The 15,897-nt window shown below is 54.8% G+C and overlaps 7 protein-coding genes across 7 annotated transcripts; 3 read left to right on the top strand and 4 right to left on the bottom strand.

Annotated features, from left to right (window-relative positions):
• Positions 1–3,795: 3,795 nt before the first annotated feature.
• On the top strand, positions 3,796–4,504 carry W97_01015 (2,3-diketo-5-methylthio-1-phosphopentane phosphatase; the record flags this gene model as incomplete). Its single annotated transcript, XM_007778925.1, has 3 exons — positions 3,796–3,838; positions 3,996–4,322; positions 4,383–4,504. The coding sequence occupies 3 exons, from the start codon at positions 3,796–3,798 to the stop codon at positions 4,502–4,504; spliced, it is 492 nt and encodes a 163-aa protein (XP_007777115.1).
• Positions 4,505–4,639: 135 nt separating this feature from the next.
• On the bottom strand, positions 4,640–5,675 carry W97_01014 (uncharacterized protein; the record flags this gene model as incomplete). Its single annotated transcript, XM_007778924.1, has 2 exons — positions 4,640–5,518; positions 5,577–5,675. The coding sequence occupies 2 exons, from the start codon at positions 5,673–5,675 to the stop codon at positions 4,640–4,642; spliced, it is 978 nt and encodes a 325-aa protein (XP_007777114.1).
• A 981-nt stretch (positions 5,676–6,656) lies between these two features.
• W97_01013 (uncharacterized protein) lies at positions 6,657–7,891 on the top strand (the record flags this gene model as incomplete). The annotated part of the gene is made up of 2 exons (XM_007778923.1): positions 6,657–6,746; positions 6,830–7,891. The coding sequence occupies 2 exons, from the start codon at positions 6,657–6,659 to the stop codon at positions 7,889–7,891; spliced, it is 1,152 nt and encodes a 383-aa protein (XP_007777113.1).
• Positions 7,892–8,481: 590 nt separating this feature from the next.
• W97_01012 (uncharacterized protein) lies at positions 8,482–9,540 on the bottom strand (the record flags this gene model as incomplete). The annotated part of the gene is made up of 3 exons (XM_007778922.1): positions 8,482–8,699; positions 8,820–9,118; positions 9,308–9,540. The coding sequence occupies 3 exons, from the start codon at positions 9,538–9,540 to the stop codon at positions 8,482–8,484; spliced, it is 750 nt and encodes a 249-aa protein (XP_007777112.1).
• Positions 9,541–10,993: 1,453 nt separating this feature from the next.
• On the bottom strand, positions 10,994–11,536 carry W97_01011 (uncharacterized protein; the record flags this gene model as incomplete). Its single annotated transcript, XM_007778921.1, has 1 exon — positions 10,994–11,536. The coding sequence occupies one exon, from the start codon at positions 11,534–11,536 to the stop codon at positions 10,994–10,996; it is 543 nt and encodes a 180-aa protein (XP_007777111.1).
• A 1,549-nt stretch (positions 11,537–13,085) lies between these two features.
• W97_01010 (uncharacterized protein) lies at positions 13,086–14,168 on the top strand (the record flags this gene model as incomplete). Its single annotated transcript, XM_007778920.1, has 1 exon — positions 13,086–14,168. One exon carries the CDS (start codon positions 13,086–13,088, stop codon positions 14,166–14,168), a length of 1,083 nt encoding a protein of 360 aa, XP_007777110.1.
• Positions 14,169–14,715: 547 nt separating this feature from the next.
• W97_01009 (uncharacterized protein) lies at positions 14,716–15,756 on the bottom strand (the record flags this gene model as incomplete). The annotated part of the gene is made up of 1 exon (XM_007778919.1): positions 14,716–15,756. One exon carries the CDS (start codon positions 15,754–15,756, stop codon positions 14,716–14,718), a length of 1,041 nt encoding a protein of 346 aa, XP_007777109.1.
• Positions 15,757–15,897: the final 141 nt, after the last annotated feature.

Here is a 15,897-nt window from a genome sequence, read left to right as displayed (position 1 = left end):
AATAGGTATAGTGAACCCGAGTCAACGGGTATTCGCAACAGGAGGAGACGTGAAGGACCTCGGGCGGGTTGGCGGTCGAGGGCAGAGCGCGGCGTAATGTAGGTAGGAGAGTCGTGACACGTGGCGAACGGCGTGAGATCGTAGGCAGCAGCACACAATTAGCTAGGTAGCCAGATGGCGTGCTGAGGACGATGGCTTGACGGAGGGAGACAAAGGACCGATCTCACGGAAGTGGCTGTAGCAGAGGTGTCGATGGCGAATCGACGCTGCTTTGTTGACGGTGGCTTTCGAGAAAGTGTCTTTGATCGTTGGAGCACCAAATAAACCGACTCTTGAAGCTGATATGGGGGCGTTATTGGCTGACGGAAGTTGGCGAATCGCTCAGAGCATTGATGACGACGCAAGGGTGGGCTGTTGGCGAGCTGGGTAACCGTGCTCCTTGTAATGACTCAAGCTCACATCAATGCGTCGAGAGATGGTGAAGTGATGGCTTGTGGGACTCGGGGGAGGAGAGAGCAGGTGGAGTGGGGGTCTGGTCGGACACGAGGCGTGGTTTGTTGTTGTAGCTCGTCGAGGCAGGGCAGGCACTGGTTGCGTTGCGTCGGAAACGAAGAGAATGGGGGTTGTTGACGCTGTTGGTAGAGCGGGAAGGTGATGGCGATGAGGAATGCCCGGAAGGAGTGTGCGTGCAAGCTGCAAAGACGGCGAACAACAAAGTTGGATAGGTACACGAGGCGTGAGGTCAGACCATGATAGAGCGATGCTGGGCAGACGGGCAAGGAAAGCTGTTATGAGAAGGGCCGAGAGACCTTGGGCGGCGGCGGTGTAGGGCAACGACAAGCGGGCGCAGCTTGGGATGCGCCAAGTGGGAAGTGGAGCAGGCCAGCCTTTGTCTCAACAGCAGGCGAGCCTGTATTCTATTGGCCGCCGCTGCTTCCGGCTAGGCGGCGCCACGACGTGTTCCATTTAGAAAGAGCCTTACTGCATCCGCTATAGTCTCTCCTGTTGCTGCAGTAGCGCCGTCCGATCAATGCAGGCGCTGCTGGGGTGCCATCACGCGGCCAATCAAGGCGACTGCTGCTAATCAAGGAAAGACAAGCCCAGTCTTCTGGCGCCCGTTGCGAGGGAGCAGGAGGGGCATCACAAGGGCACCGGTAATGTGCCTGTAGAATGCCATAGAATCGCCACGCACGCCTTTCGGTGGCCCGATGCCTCAGGAGCCTATCGCCCTCAGAGCGAGCTTCACGGCTACCGTCATCTCAGGCTGCTCACCTTCGTCCTAATCTATCTTACCGGACCGTCACACTATGAGAGCGTCGAAACCGTGGATGAGCTACCCCGCCCCTCCAAGGGCAATCGCTGGACGTTGAAACAGACATGTGTTGCTTGCGTCTCCGCAAGGCAGAGACGGACCCTTCGGAAGGCACCACTTTCTGAAACGTGTCCCTTGCTTCGAGTGGGTCGCCAGTTTGGGCTGGCGCCAAAGTCATACGAGTACGGAGAGCAAAAAGGGCATTCGCAAGCATCGCGATCAGACACCGCAAAGCCGCCAAAGGGCTCTTTTGATCTCGTGCAACGCTTTGAAGTGCTCAACGGCAGCGCATCCTGCTGCTCGCTTTGTCTTGACGATAGATCGCCAGGATGCGAGCCTATCTCCTTTGACGGCTGCCCTCCTGGCGCAATCAGCCCTGGCGATGATGAAGACTGCCCACGAGTCGCACGCCAACGTCTCTTAGCCACGGTCATTGTCCAGGTTTGCTATTGGAAGCACACCACAAGGGCAGCTTGGCTTCCAGCCCTCTGTCTCGTGACTGCAGCCGTCCGGCGGCCACGTTACGCAGCAGCGTCGACTGCGCTGCGATAAGCGTAGCACCAGCAACTGGCTCTCGCCACTCGTTGCCGTCGCATCTCGGGAGCGCGCCGAGGGCTGGAGCTGTTTGTGCTTCCTTACTTTTGTGGCCTGGCGCATTGAGCCCCCGTGGTGCACACCTGCAAGCAACTGGCGGGATCCGCCGGGCACGGCTACGCGGGTAGAAGCGTCGCTGTGGGGAAGACATCCGTGAATGACTCGCCCTAGCTTGACGGTCCAAGTGGTCTGCTCATCGAAAGAGGCATCGTGTCTCCTGTCTATCGGCTGACCTCGGAAATGAATCAATGTCGGTGAGAAGTTGGATTTTTCCTCCGTCGGCCAGCGGAAGGCTCTTCGGCAGCCCGCGCACCCCGGATTGCCGTTAAGGCCCGGGGAGTCTTGCTCGCTGGCTGCAGGCTTAAGGGTTCCGGTGCCGCTCGTGCATGCCGACTCCCAGCCCGCCAGCACCCCCTCCGCCACTTAAGATCTCAGGAGCGCCGCTGCATCTGCGCTACTGCAGGTGGATGCACGCTTGAAGCACTCTGGACTTGACGTAAATTAATTTGCCCTCCTAGCGGTGAATTGGACATTTCACTCTGAGATAAACAAACAATGAAAGACCGACTTGATCTTGACTGTCCTTCGAGAGAAAAGAGGCTCAACGATCTGCACCGCGGAAAAACAGATGCCTCGATGCCTCGATGCCTCTGCTGGCGAGGGCGCTGCTGATCGATTCGCAATGATCCTCAAGGGGACTCCGGCGTCCCCGCAAAACGGAAGCCCACGGCTTCGTCCGCGAGCCAGATCCGAGGGCGTGAAGATCGACAGCAAAGAAGACGGGAATCTCACCACCAAAACTGCACCAGTTGAAGAACCCGCGGCTAGCGCTGCAGACGAGCGTTTCTTTTCTTCCGCTTTCACAGTCCGCTCGGCCATCTACACCAGGCCCCGGAGATAGCTCACCCGATTGAGCGCGTCTGTTGCTTCTACCGCTGCATGAAAATTTTCCTTCCGCACACCGCTCCCTTGTCACCATGGACACCTCGCAAGCAGACACCATCCTGCTTGACATTGGTACGTGCCTCGCTGTCAGTAGCTCATGAAATCCACAAACCCGCCGTGAAGCAGCTTCACGGCCCGTCGACCTTCCTAAAGCAAATTTAGAGTTTGTGGAGGCTAGATGCAGCACTTGCTCCACCAACGCTGCGAAACGACCATTCTGGTACCACGAGCGTCTGCTGCGACACCACTGCTACACTGCATTCCCTGGGATTCACTGTACCCCGTGCTCCTTCCCGACACCGGCCTTCCGAACGTGCTGCGGTCGAGAACGGTCGAGGCAGCCTCCCTAAAGCTTACTGACCTGAATCCTTCTTGTGTAGAGGGCACGATTTGCCCAGTATCTTTCGTCAAAGGAGTCCTGGTAAGTGTTTGACTTCACTTCCATCATGATGAGGTCTTTTCTCTCCAAAGTTCGCGATCAATGCCATTCCCATAGCATTTGTCGACTTGGTTATGTGTCTGAAAGACACTGCTATCTCCAATCCAACGCTACTGCAGACCTGTATGTGTAGCTAAGATTTGGTGTGCACGCTCAAAGACTGGCACAAGTATAGAAGAGTAGTCTGTTTCGACACATTCCTTCTCCAATGTTGTATTTGTTAGACGGTACGACGACACTTAGAAGTTCGATTTGAGACGATGCCACAGATGCGAGGAATATAACAAAACTTCAAGCTACGCTTAGCGAGATGATTTTTTTTCGCAGTTCGTTATCGTGACGAACCACGTGCTCATAAGCATTTCAGTTCCCTTACGCCCTCGAGTCTCTTACCACTGTGCTTTACCATCAGTGGAACGACTGTGAATTTCAGCCCTACCGCGATGCATTCCCGGCTGAGGCGCGGAAGTCCCCTGCGGCTTTTCAGCGACACGTGGAGGAGCTCATGGCGAAAGATGTAAAGATTTCTTATCTGAAAAGCTTACAAGGTACGCGTGACACCCGTCAGCGAACGTGTTGCAGTAATAGTTGCAGCGGAATGCATACGTGGAGAGCCCATTCTTGTTCCAATCCAAGCTCGTCACCACAAAGAGCATCTAGTCGTTGAGTATATCTCAGGCTTAGAAGCTAAAAGGTCACGATCAGGCTACCTATGGATCAAGGGCTACCAGAACGGCAATTACACCGCGCCCTTGTTCCCAGATGTTGCACCTCAGCTCAAAGCATGGCACGCAGCAGGAAAGACGCTCGCCATCTTCTCTTCAGGCAGCGTAGACGCCCAGAAGCTCTTCTTCCAGTACACGGGTAGCGGCGAGGCGCGCTCGGCTACAGAAGACCTCAACTACCTCATCACGGACTACTTCGATACCGTTAATGCCGGGCCGAAGGCTGAGGGTCAGAGTTATGTGAAGATTGCCGAGAAGCTGGGGAGGAAGTGTGGGGATGTGTTATTCTTGAGTGACAACGTTAATGGTAGGCTACTTACTGAGTGCTTCCGATTGTGTTTGGAAGCTGACGAAGCACTTACTGCAGAGGTTCGCGCTGCGCTTTCAGTGGGCATGAAAGCTGCTGTCGTCGATCGGCCTGAAAACGCTCCACTTAGCGAGGAGGACAAGAAGGAATTGGTAATCATCAAGGGACTACAAGAAGTCTAGTCGACGCGCCAGACTCGAGTAACTCCACCGCCGTATTGCGGTGGCTTCCGTTGACCTAAGACAAGGAATGAATTCGGAGGATTTTCAAAGCTACGGTCTGACCCCCCTCGTGTGGTCCAATAAGGAAATCACCCCTCAGGTTGCCTGACGTGCCGCAACAGCCCACCAATTGTCCTTCTCGTACCCAGACTCGAGCACAACGCCCCCCGCTTCGACAATGTCATGCTCCAACTCGCCCTTCTTGTACAGATGATAGTACCGATGAAATGTCCTCTCCTGCTCTTCCGCGGCTAGTCCTTCCTCCTCTCCCAACCCCTCTCGCTTCTCCGAAGCGCCATCCTCCGAATTTTCTGCTACTTCAGCGGTGCTCTTCGCGATTAGTCGTTCCTTTGCCTCCTCCCTCCTACCCTTTTTTCGCACCTTGCCACCTCCAGCACCACCTTTCATCACCCAAGGCACCATGACATCCTGCTCACACCCCTCATCCCAACCCCGCCGACTCCCCTGCTGCTCCAGCGCCCAGACGGTGAAAAGCGCCTTTCCGCCACCATCACCGTTCTTCCCACCCTCGCCATCCCTATCCCCGGCATTCTCCAGCCCGGCGCCCTTCCCATCACCAGCCTCGCCAGCCTCACCAGCCTCAGCAACTTTGTGCCTCGGTCTCAGCACCTCCAACACCCCCTTCATGCCCTCAACCCTCCGCTCCGCAGTCGAGAAATGATGCAGCACAGCCACGCAGATCGCGAAGTCGAACCTACAGCGCGGATGCGGGAGCGCCAGGGCGTCGGCTACGACCACATCCGCGCCGCTCCTGTGCTGTTGGTGCTGGGCTGCGAGGCGGATGAGCGAGGGCGAGCGGTCGGAGCCGAGTGTGAAGATGCCGCTGGAGAGTGACAAGGAGGAGGCAGAGGTGCCCCTGGCGGTGGAGAGGTTCTTGCCGTTTCCGCAGCCGACGTCAAGGCCGATTGCGCCGGGAGGGAGGGAAGAGAGGAAGGAGGTTACGATTGGCCAGGGCTGCTGAGTGATTAGTCTTCGTAGTGAGGTGAGGGGGTGTGTAAGGGGGGACAAACACCTTGTAGCGCGTCGAGGAGAAGTGGGATGCGATTTGCTCGTACACAGCGTGGACGTGTTCGGCTTCGTAGGACTCCCCGCGCGGAAAGTCATCGGCCATGGTCGGATTAATGAGCGCAGATGCGCGATAGCTATGGTTTCGCGAGCCACATTGTTAGGTGTCTGGGTTGTTCGTTCAGGCCATTTCTTCAAGCTGTGGGATGGTGCGGAGATCTTCCCCGGGATTTCGCGGCAGATCTCCAAAGGCACTGCGGGAGTGGCGCAGGTGCGGGTCATAAAAATTCTCGACAAATTCTGAACCTCAACCTCGGTAGGACACTTCGATCAAGGACGAAGTTCTGCACTTTAGACCTCAAAGCGCCTCTGCGCTTTTTAGAGTACTCACATAGGCCAGTCTCGGGCGTTTTCACTCACGATCTCTGGTTCGCGCCCTCAATGTCCCAGTATCAACGACCAAGAGCAGCAGTAGACAGTCGCTACTTAGTGCGAAACGTCTTTCTCTCAATCTATTTCACTTGAAAAGATCTCCTCAAAACCACCTGCGCTATTGTTGCAAGTCTCGACGTTGAGGTTGGCGGAGGAAAAGCCATTGATCATTGTTCGCGCCTATTGTGCGCATTCGCTCTATTCGAAGACTACCTCTGAAACCTCTCGCAGCAACAAACTTCACTATTGTATCATCATGGCGACCTCCAAGATGAATAGGACAATGTCCGGCCGCATCAACAAGGAGAAAAAGCGAAGGCCTTTGCAACGGTCCCTATATAAGATGGCTGCGAAGCAGCTACCCTCTTTATCCTCCGTCCCTCAAACATCTCTTCTTTCTGCAGCGCTGCGTCCGCAAACGGCGTCTCCTCCCGCTATCTGGCGTCAAGTCCCCCGGTCTGCTGGTTCAGACTGTTCCTCCTCAGCCGACGAGCTCGCGATCACTGTGTCCAGACTTACTCCCTCATCTCACTTTTGGACCTCCTCTGCGTCATCAGATAGCTCTGCTGCCGGACAGCAAGACTACAATACCGCTCCGCGAGAAGCCCTCGCAGCACTACTCAGAAATCCGATCTCTTTCGTCTCGGCCGCCGCAATGACCAATTGGAAAGCCGACAAGGACACTGCCCTGCGTAAACCGGCAAAGAAGAAGCGGTCTCAGAAACAGGAGATGAGAGATCGATTGGTACGTGTTATCGTCTTTTTTGGTTCGATTACCAAGCTTGATTGCTTCTCAAGGTACGGACAAGGCTAACATACTTAAATCAGACTAAAGACATGTCAAGGAAATGGCCTACGACCAAGCTTGGTGCCGCCGGTTTCCGCAACCCAGCCATGTGGTGCTACCGCAATTCAATTCTGCAAGCAATGATGCATCTACCAATCTTCATCAACTGGATCAAAACGCACCAAGCTGGCAGAGGCTCGTGTGCGGATACCGCGAAGGCCGGAAGAAAACCAAGCCCCCGAAATAGCAGGCCCAGAAGAAGGTGCATCGCGTGCGCCTTCAAACGTCTCAGCGAGGTGTACTGGGAAGAACCGAGAAACACCACGAATATTGAGAACGAGCTTAAAGCTTTCAACCGAGTAGCCAACGATGCTGGATGGCAATACAAGAGCGAGAACGAGGAAGCAGACACTCACGACTTCATCACCGAGCTAGTAAACCACCTCGCCGGCGGCCTTGGAGGCCCACCACAGATGCCCGTCGATATGATCAACGCCCTCTTCAAAGTCGAAATACAGACACGCCGCAAATGCAAGCGGAAGGGCTGTGGCCACATTCACACTAAACAGCACACTGACCACGAGTTCGGCCTCTCGATTGGCATCACCGACCCCGCCAAGAACCTCAACATCAGCAAGTACCTCGACCGCTACTTCCAGACCCGCACCGACGACGACGCCAAATGCGACAAATGCCACTCCAAGTCAAGCATGCCGCGCATCATGACCATCGAAGCCGCGCCCGAGGTGCTGTTAGTGCAGTTCAAGCGCTTCCAGACCGAGATGGTGATGCGCAGAGGGCGGGTTGTTGACACCGTCATCAGGAAGCTAGAGTCCGATGTCCGCTTCGACGTGTGGCTGGACCTCAGCAAATACCAAACCGACCCCGACCACCGCGAAGCCGGCAGCTTGCGCTATAAGCTGTCGAGCGTCGTGTACCATGAGGGCACCAAGGACGGGGGGCACTACGTGGCCAGGGTCACGGGGCCGCTGGGGGTGCGGTATGTCAACGACAATTCGGTCGAGAGGGCGACACTGTCGTCGTTGATCCAGCCCCGTGACCGCGGTTTCACACCGTACGTGCTTGTGTATACGAAGTGTTAGCGCATGAGGTTCACGGCGGCATGTGTGGCGGCGTTTTGGTCGGCGTTTCTGTCTTTGTGAATAGGCTGAGGTGTTATAGGCTCCGTATTCTGGCATTTTCGATGCCTGTGCCATAGCCTGGGAGGCTTTTGGCGCTGGGAGCAGCACCTGGCTTCCTCGCTATAGAGCGGCTGATGCCGTTTATGTTTGTAGTTTAGCTTCACGATTTCATGTCCATGAGCAAGTCGAAGACCGCTTGGTCCTCGCACTGGTTGCTGAATGATAGTCTGTGCAATGCTTACGCTTCCTATCAAGTCTCACGTCCATCAACGATTCTCACTGTCCACTATATCATCGAAACTTTAACAAGCGCTCAAGTCCTTGATCCAGATAGGCTTCATCCTTGTGACGCCCGAAATCTCATTCCTTCCGCCCACCATTTGCCAAACTCTGTCAATGCATGGAGTCGGCCATGATGGCAGCCTCGAACTCCGCATTACACCAGCGCCAAAGGGTACAACGCTGGTTGCCGGCTCAATCGCACTGTGCTTTGGATCATCCAAAGCCCCCTGAAGCACTCTTCAATCCGATATTTACCCCAAACAACCTCCTCATATCACTTCCACCTCCTTATCTCCTTCCGCACCGCTGTTCGAGTGCGGCGATGCTGACGGCGTAGGCGCACCTTTAGGCTCCACTACGGCCTCTGTCTCCGCATCACTAACGTCGCGCTTCTCCCGCCAATCCTTGTCGGAACGGATCGTGAAGCAGATACCGATAGTTGAGATGACGAGCAGCGTGCCCGTGATCGGGGAGAGCCAGCCCACGCCTATCTCACGGATGATGGGGATTCAGGCGCTGCAGCACCGCCCTCGCCTTCTCTCATCCATGAAGACCTTTAAGCTCCTCACACCCCTTCTTCTGCCTCGTCTCCGGCAGCAACCCCCACAGCAGCACAGCAGCCAGCCTGCAAGTGCAGTCTGCAGCCAAACAATGCCACGCCAGGAGCTATAGTTGACAATGATGCCGCGGACGAAGGGGCCTAGGGCAGGCCCGGCAAGCGAGCCGGTGAGGACGTAGCCCGTGGCTGTGCCGCGCTTTGTGGGGATATACATGTCGCCGACTATGCTTTGGGCGAGGACGAGGAAAGCGGTGCTGGGGTACGCGGTTAGAACGCGGAATGCGTAGAAGGCGGCGAGGGGTGGGGAGAGGGCGGTGAGGATGCTGGAGGTGAAGAGGAGAGTAGCGCTGAGTATTATTACCTAGGTGGTGTTAGGGCAATTGGGGGTGCGTGTGGGGTTTTGGTTGTGCGTATTCTGCTGCGCAAGTCGCGAGGAAGTAGAATAAGAAGCCGAGATTGTGACTATGGTATCGTGCAGGATTATGAAACAGGAGCGTACCCATCTCTTACCGTAAAGCTGAGCCAGCGGCCCTCACTGCAACGGGGAGAGCCCCATAAACACTATGTAGAACTCATTACTCAGGTTGATGACCTCAGCGTCGGTATGGTAGGTTTCTGCGAGTTCAGGAACAGCCGCCAATACCGTTGTGCTTGCTATCGGGGCCAGCAATCTGCAGAAGGCTAAAACAGCGAAGACGATATTCTTGCGGTGCGGTGGCAACCTATCGTGGTCGGCATCTCGAGAAGCGGGCTGGCTCTCTGTAGACATGATGACTTTGCCGGCGGTCAACAGAAAGTTTGGAAAGACGAGATAGCAGGTGAGGTTTTGAGCAGGTTAAGACAACTCTCACGTCCACTTTTTCCGAGACATCGTGGGTTGACGGGGTGGAACTATTTGCGGCTCGCGGTTCTGCGCCCTCTGACATAACAGCCGCCCGGTGCCATCGCGGTGGTCGTGCAGCCCATTAACCCCTCACGATACGTTGTCGTCATGGGGAGATGGTTCATCACGAAGGACGACCGTTGCTGGTTCAATGCGAGGCGAGGCCCTAGGGTACTGCTTCGGACCGTCGCGTATACAACCCGTGTTCGAGTGCGGAGATAAGCGTTACTCATGGCCGGAGGCCGAATAAGACGCCAAGTTCTTAAGCTCGAGATCTAATGTCTGGCACGGTGTTCGCTCAATCCTGTGGCTGAGCAACAGTGCGCAACGAGTCTGTAGACGGGTCCGGTGCGATTGCGTAAAAGGGCTTGGATTTTGCCAGCGACAGCGCTGCATCTCAAGGTGTCAAGCTGTAGTTACCAAAGCGCTGGAGTGTGATCAGCTTCGTCCTTGAACTACGTCTTCGCAGTTTGGAGAACAGCCAGACACTGACCTTGAGGTGTCTGGTGAGTCTATTGGGGAACATTATGCGAATACCAAGTCACGTGTTGTGTCTTTCTTGATCATGACATCTTATTGAAAGGTGCAGTCGTGGCTTTGATCACCAATCACCTACCGCTGTCTGTAAGGCCCATCTGTGTCCTGATGGCAGACGGGATAAACAAGTTGTTCAGAGTTGCGACGATAGGAAGCGCAACCGTTCGATGCAGAACGATTGAAATACAGCATGCCGATCTAATGCCGAAGGCAAATCGTGGGGATGACCACGCTCGATACAGCAGTGCAACGCAGTAGTTCCTGGCCGACGTCGGAACGATGGGGTACTCTTTAGATACCGGCTGCATGAAATTTTTCTCCTACGAGATGTTCAGGCAAGTCGTTAAAGCAAGCAAAAACTTTTACAATTATCCTCTCAGTAGCGTCTTGAATCCTTCGATGGGTCCGGTCAAGGATAAAATGAAAGCTGTGAGAGACAAGGCTAAGTGTTTGAGATGATCAGTCCGTTGCGAAGCGTTAGACTGTAACGAAGCCCTATATGTGCAATATATCCATTTGTTCGGGCATTGTCTACCTGAACCGAGGACGAGAATGCTGCGAGTATAAGCAAGAACTGAAAGCTGACGTAGCAGAGCGCAGCGGATAAGAAGCCTCCTTTTCCGCCTGCGAAGAGCAACCAAGCTCAGATATACCCAAGTCCCTATTCATGAGCTCGGCTGGTGGCAACGCATAACCCTCAATCTAAGCATTTAGAGACTTCATCCGCTCTTAATGTAACCCTCAAACGCCTTCCCATGCCATTCGCCCACTTCTTTTTCCTTTCTACAATCTCTCTTCTCGATCACAAACTCAATCTATCCACACTCAACCGATCGATACTCCTCGGCCTCTTCACCACTCCCAATTTGTAGAACCGCTCCTCTCCCGTCGCGGTCCGGCCGCCAATGTACCACTTCTCCGGCCCCCCAGCATCCCTGAACCCTTCGGACGAGCTATCTGAACCTCGCCGTTGCCGCGTTGCCGATCCGCCTAGCGGTGTGTTGAAGCCTGGCGATCCTGGCGAGCCCGGTGACCGCGAGTACGGTGATGCGGAGTGCTGGCGCGTGGGCTGGAACTGGCCGGTCGTCTGGATGGCTACGGTCGTTGCGCCGGTGCTCGGCGTACCGGCTTTTGTGGCTATTGCTCGCGGATTCGAGGGCGCGTTTGTGGAAGTGGTGGCTGCAGGTGCGGAGGTGGGTGTCGGTGCTAGTGTTGAGGCGGAAGCTGTCGACGCTGTTGTGCTCGCGGCACTTGGGACCGTGGTGCTGGCGGTTTTCTGTATAGCGGAGTGGGCTCTGAATGCCGCGAGGAAGTTGGAGAAGAAGGGCCGGTTGGTGGTAGGCATTGTGTCGGCGATCGAAGTCTCCGCTGCTGGGCTGAGTGTTCTTCGATCGAGCCAATCGTCGGACCTGGGAGTATCCAAGAGGAGCGAGTCTCCTGGCAGGCGCCTTCCGCTTGCTCGTGCGAGTATTCTGATGCTCCGAGCCTGGTTGGTCACCGCAGATAGTGCCGACTCATGAAAGCTGGACACCCAAGCTACTGCTCCAACTATTTCATACGGCGTCCGTTCCGCCGGCGGTGGTGTTGCGGAGTACCGTGCGGGCTTGCGCTAAACCAGCGAGCTGTTCTTGTATGTGATTCACCAGCGAGGTACAGAAGGATGCAGGCTCCTGGCACAGATTCGAGAAGGGAAACTGGTCACCGATCCTGAAATTGTCGCGGTTGAATGCGTTTAAAAGCTGCGGTTTGTTTCGGCGTTTAAGGATGACGGACGACGGATGACGAAAAGAATCCGGAAGCACACGATTGGCTGGATCTTCCTCCGGGATCCGGTTGCCGCCGCGGGCTATTTCTCGGCCCGCAGTTTCGCTGGGCTTGGGGAAGGGTTTCCGCAATTGCAGTTGGCGCACTGGGGGTCAGGGGTCTGCGAACGAGTTCAGAGAGGCTTCATGGCAGGAGAACAACGGTGCTGGTCAGAATGCCATCAGGCGGACAGACCGGGAAGTTAAATATGCGCCGTTGTGGCAGGGACGGGATGCAGAGTTCGATCATCGACACCCTCCAATATCCCGCTACCCCTCAATCTGCGCCTGTGGTGCGCACCTGCAGGCGGCGGCAGGAATCCTGAGGGAAAAGCTCCGGACACGGGAGCTCTGCCGTGCTGTTTAGCGCCCTGGTGAGCTGTCGAGGTGCGAAATTGCATCAAGTCGTACCGCCTGCAACGGGGTTTGCCCGTTGGTGGCTTGCAGAAGCGATGCTGTTGATAAAAAGGAGGTCTTCTAGTGGATGGGGATGTCAACAGGGTATGTGTATACACGGTCTAGGAGGTTTGCAATGAAGAAAGCTACAAGACATAACTACCCGTATAGTTGAGTATAAGATGTTTTCTCAGTTCAATTTATGCAAAGAGCAGTACGAGTAAGCAAACACTGTAGCTTGGCACCAAGAGAAGTGCGGACGAACGAATTGTGTGCCCCGCGCTTTACTATACGACCTTTCTTGAACGACAACATCTAACCCCATCTTCAAAGAGCGCCAACCGCCGTAGACACTGTTCGTTGTCTAGACACTCTTAATTGCCCAACATGCAAGGACCAGCTATTGTAAAGGACTTGGACGACTCTCTAGATGTTCTCGGACAACAGCCATTACTCAAGATATATACTCAGATATGCTTTTGCTTTTCAGTGGCCGATGCTTCCTCACATTCAGCGATCATCAACACGTTGATAGATGGTCTCGAACGACTATCTGCGAGCTTTCCATGGATAGCAGGCGAGGTCGTCAACGAAGGTTCAGGCGAAGGCAACACAGGCATCTTTAAGATCAAACCATTGGAGAAAATTCCTCGTCTGGTCGTAAGAGATCTCAGACATGATTCGTCAATACCAACAATGGACGCCCTTAGACGAGCCAACTTCCCAATGAGCATGCTAGACGAAAACATCATTGCACCTCACAAGACCCTCCCAGGAATCTTTAACGAGTCCGCATCAGAAGTCTTCCTCCTCCAAGCCAATTTCATCACCGGCGGCCTCATGCTCACCTTCGTCGGCCAGCACCAAACGATGGACATGACTGGCCAAGCTCAGATCATCCATCTCTTCTCAAAAGCTTGCCACAGTGAACAATTCACTAGCGAAGAACTCTCATCCGGCAACCTTGATCGCCGCAACCTCTTCCCCTTACTCGACGACTCCTACGAGCCAGGCTCCGAGCTCGCTCGTCAGATTGTGAAACCCACTCCATCTCACCCCATCTCCAATGACACCAATAGCCACCCAGCACCACTTCCCCCTCCGAGATGCACCTGGGCCTACTTCACCTTCCCCCCAACCTCGCTTACCGCTCTAAAATCATCGGCCACAAAAACTATCACCTCAGGCTACATATCCACCGACGACGCCCTCAGCGCCTTCATCTGGCAATCCGTGATCCGCGCCCGGCTCCCCCGCCTAGATCCCACAGCCGAGTCAACGTTCGCCCGCGCTGTTGACGTACGGCCTTATCTGGATATTCCACCGACGTACCCAGGACTTATGCAGAACATGACGTACCACACGTACACGGCTCAGCAGCTAGCTGAAGAGCCATTAGGCGGAGTCGCATCACAGCTTCGTTCGGCACTCGACCCCAAAACATCGAATCTAGGCCACCACACCCGTGCCCTCGCGACCTTCCTTGACCGCAGCCCAGACAAAAACGTCATCTCCTTCACTGCGACGCTGGACCTATCGGTAGACATCATGCTCAGTTCGTGGGCGAAGTTGGACTGTTATGAACTTGATTTCAACCTGGGATTGGGCAATGCTGAGGCAGTGCGGAGACCGCATTTCACGCCGGTCGAGAGTTTGGTGTATTTGATGCCTAGGGCGCTGGACGGCGAGATTGCGGTTGCGGTTTGTTTGAGGGATGAGGATATGGAGAGGTTGAGGGCGGATGAGGAGTTCGTGAAGTATGCGAAGTTTGTCGGGTGACAGGTAGCCGACAAGGATTGTGAGAGGTGAGAAGAGCTGTGGCGATGTGCGATTGTGATGGTAAGGACGAGGATCTTGACCAAATGCGAGATCAACAGCGGTTATCCGTGTTGAGCCGCTTGGCGTCAAGATATAGGTGTCTCTTTTCAAGAGGCGGCTGTGTTTGCGCTCCGTGCATTTTGTCTCACAAGAAATAGCACAAGGAAAGCGCTCAGGAAACACCTTGGGAAATAGCTGTTAATAAGCTCTATTAACTGTTGGTAGAAAGAAGGGTCTTATGGCTGAGGACGCCAATAGGGCATATTTACGGCCCAGGAGATTGAAATGAATAAAGCTATAAGATATGAGCTGCTGTCGTGTGAGACGTGTTAGGACGTTGCGACATCCAGACCGTATCGAAATCCTCAGTGCGTATTGCTCATACAGACAATCGGTGTAACTAAGCATTCCATAGACTTACGAGTGTAACATTCAAGGCATTGCTGTAAGCGACGTATCGTGGCACCCTCTCAATACGCAAATCGCTTGGCCGAAGACTCGCCCAGCACTATATGTAACTTCCATGAAACTTCTCCTGCTGCCAAAGATCCGTATTGAAGATACTTTTAGGCACCAACTTATCCTCCGCACTCAGGCCCATAGGGTCAGCCATATTCTTATCCTGCGGCCCTTTGGTGCAAGCCTCCCGCGTCTTCTCCCAGCGAAACGCCCTCCTGACACCAGCTCGCTTCTTGAACCGGTCCAGGATCTTGTCCACCCTTTCCCACACCGGCTTCCGTGACTCGAGGCGAGCGAGCGGCTGACCGGCGGTGCCATGCATACGCTCGGCCCGATATTGCTCGCCGGTATTGTTCAGGACATAGTCTTCGAAGTGCGCGTGACACCACCGTCCATCCCGCATCAGAGTTGATGCTTTAAAGCCGGATATGGAGGCGAAATAGATGGCTTGGAAATCATTCAGTTGCGTGAGGAGAGCTTTGCGGTGTTTGCCCTCCTCCGCCGCCGTGACAACGGCGGGAATCACAACTTCCCTGTCGACGTAGAGCTTGAAAGCAAGTTTCCCGAGGCCACCGTCGTGGAGGATGCCGCGTGTGCTGCCTTTGTACTGCGCGGAGCCGGAAGTGAACCGTTTGAAGGAATGGATGTATAGAACGACTAGATCCGAGGGTAACCCCAGGGCTTTGGCCGGATTGTGGATGTATGTCCAGAAGTAGGGACCCAATATATGGCGTTCCTCTGCTGTTGTGGGAGCAACTCGTTGAGCGAGCTCAAGATCGCACATCTGCGTGGAGAGCCGCAGGAAGTGCGTTCTGTCTGCGGCGCTCAGCTTTGCGCCAATGTCGACGTTGTAATCGATCGCGAGGCAGTAGCCCAGGAAGTTACGGACTCGTTTGACTTCATAGTCGGTCGGTGCACCATCGGACTTCAGCTCGCCATCCAGCACGGCGGTAATGACTTCGAGGATGTTGTCGTACTTGGCTACCGGTGAAGCGGCTACTGAGGATACATCTTGGTTACGGTCGATGGTCTTCTCGGAGAAGTATGCTGGGGGGGTCTCGCCGGGCCCCGGTTGATTGAATTGAGACATGCTTTGTCTAACTTGTCTGGATCTCTGATCTTCGTAAAGTGTGACAAATTGTAGCGCCTCTTTTTGTGAAGCCTTACGCGATGAGTTTGCTTGTAAAGGCTGCGGAAGCTTCAGACGGAAAGTATCTTTGCTTTATACTCG

The sequence above is a fragment of the Coniosporium apollinis genome, assembly GCF_000281105.1.
Source record: "Coniosporium apollinis CBS 100218 chromosome Unknown supercont1.3, whole genome shotgun sequence".
In the NCBI taxonomy this organism is placed as follows: domain Eukaryota; kingdom Fungi; phylum Ascomycota; class Dothideomycetes; genus Coniosporium; species Coniosporium apollinis.
The sequence above is the reverse complement of the archived record's forward strand: the minus strand, read 5'-3'. Positions and strand labels throughout refer to the sequence as shown.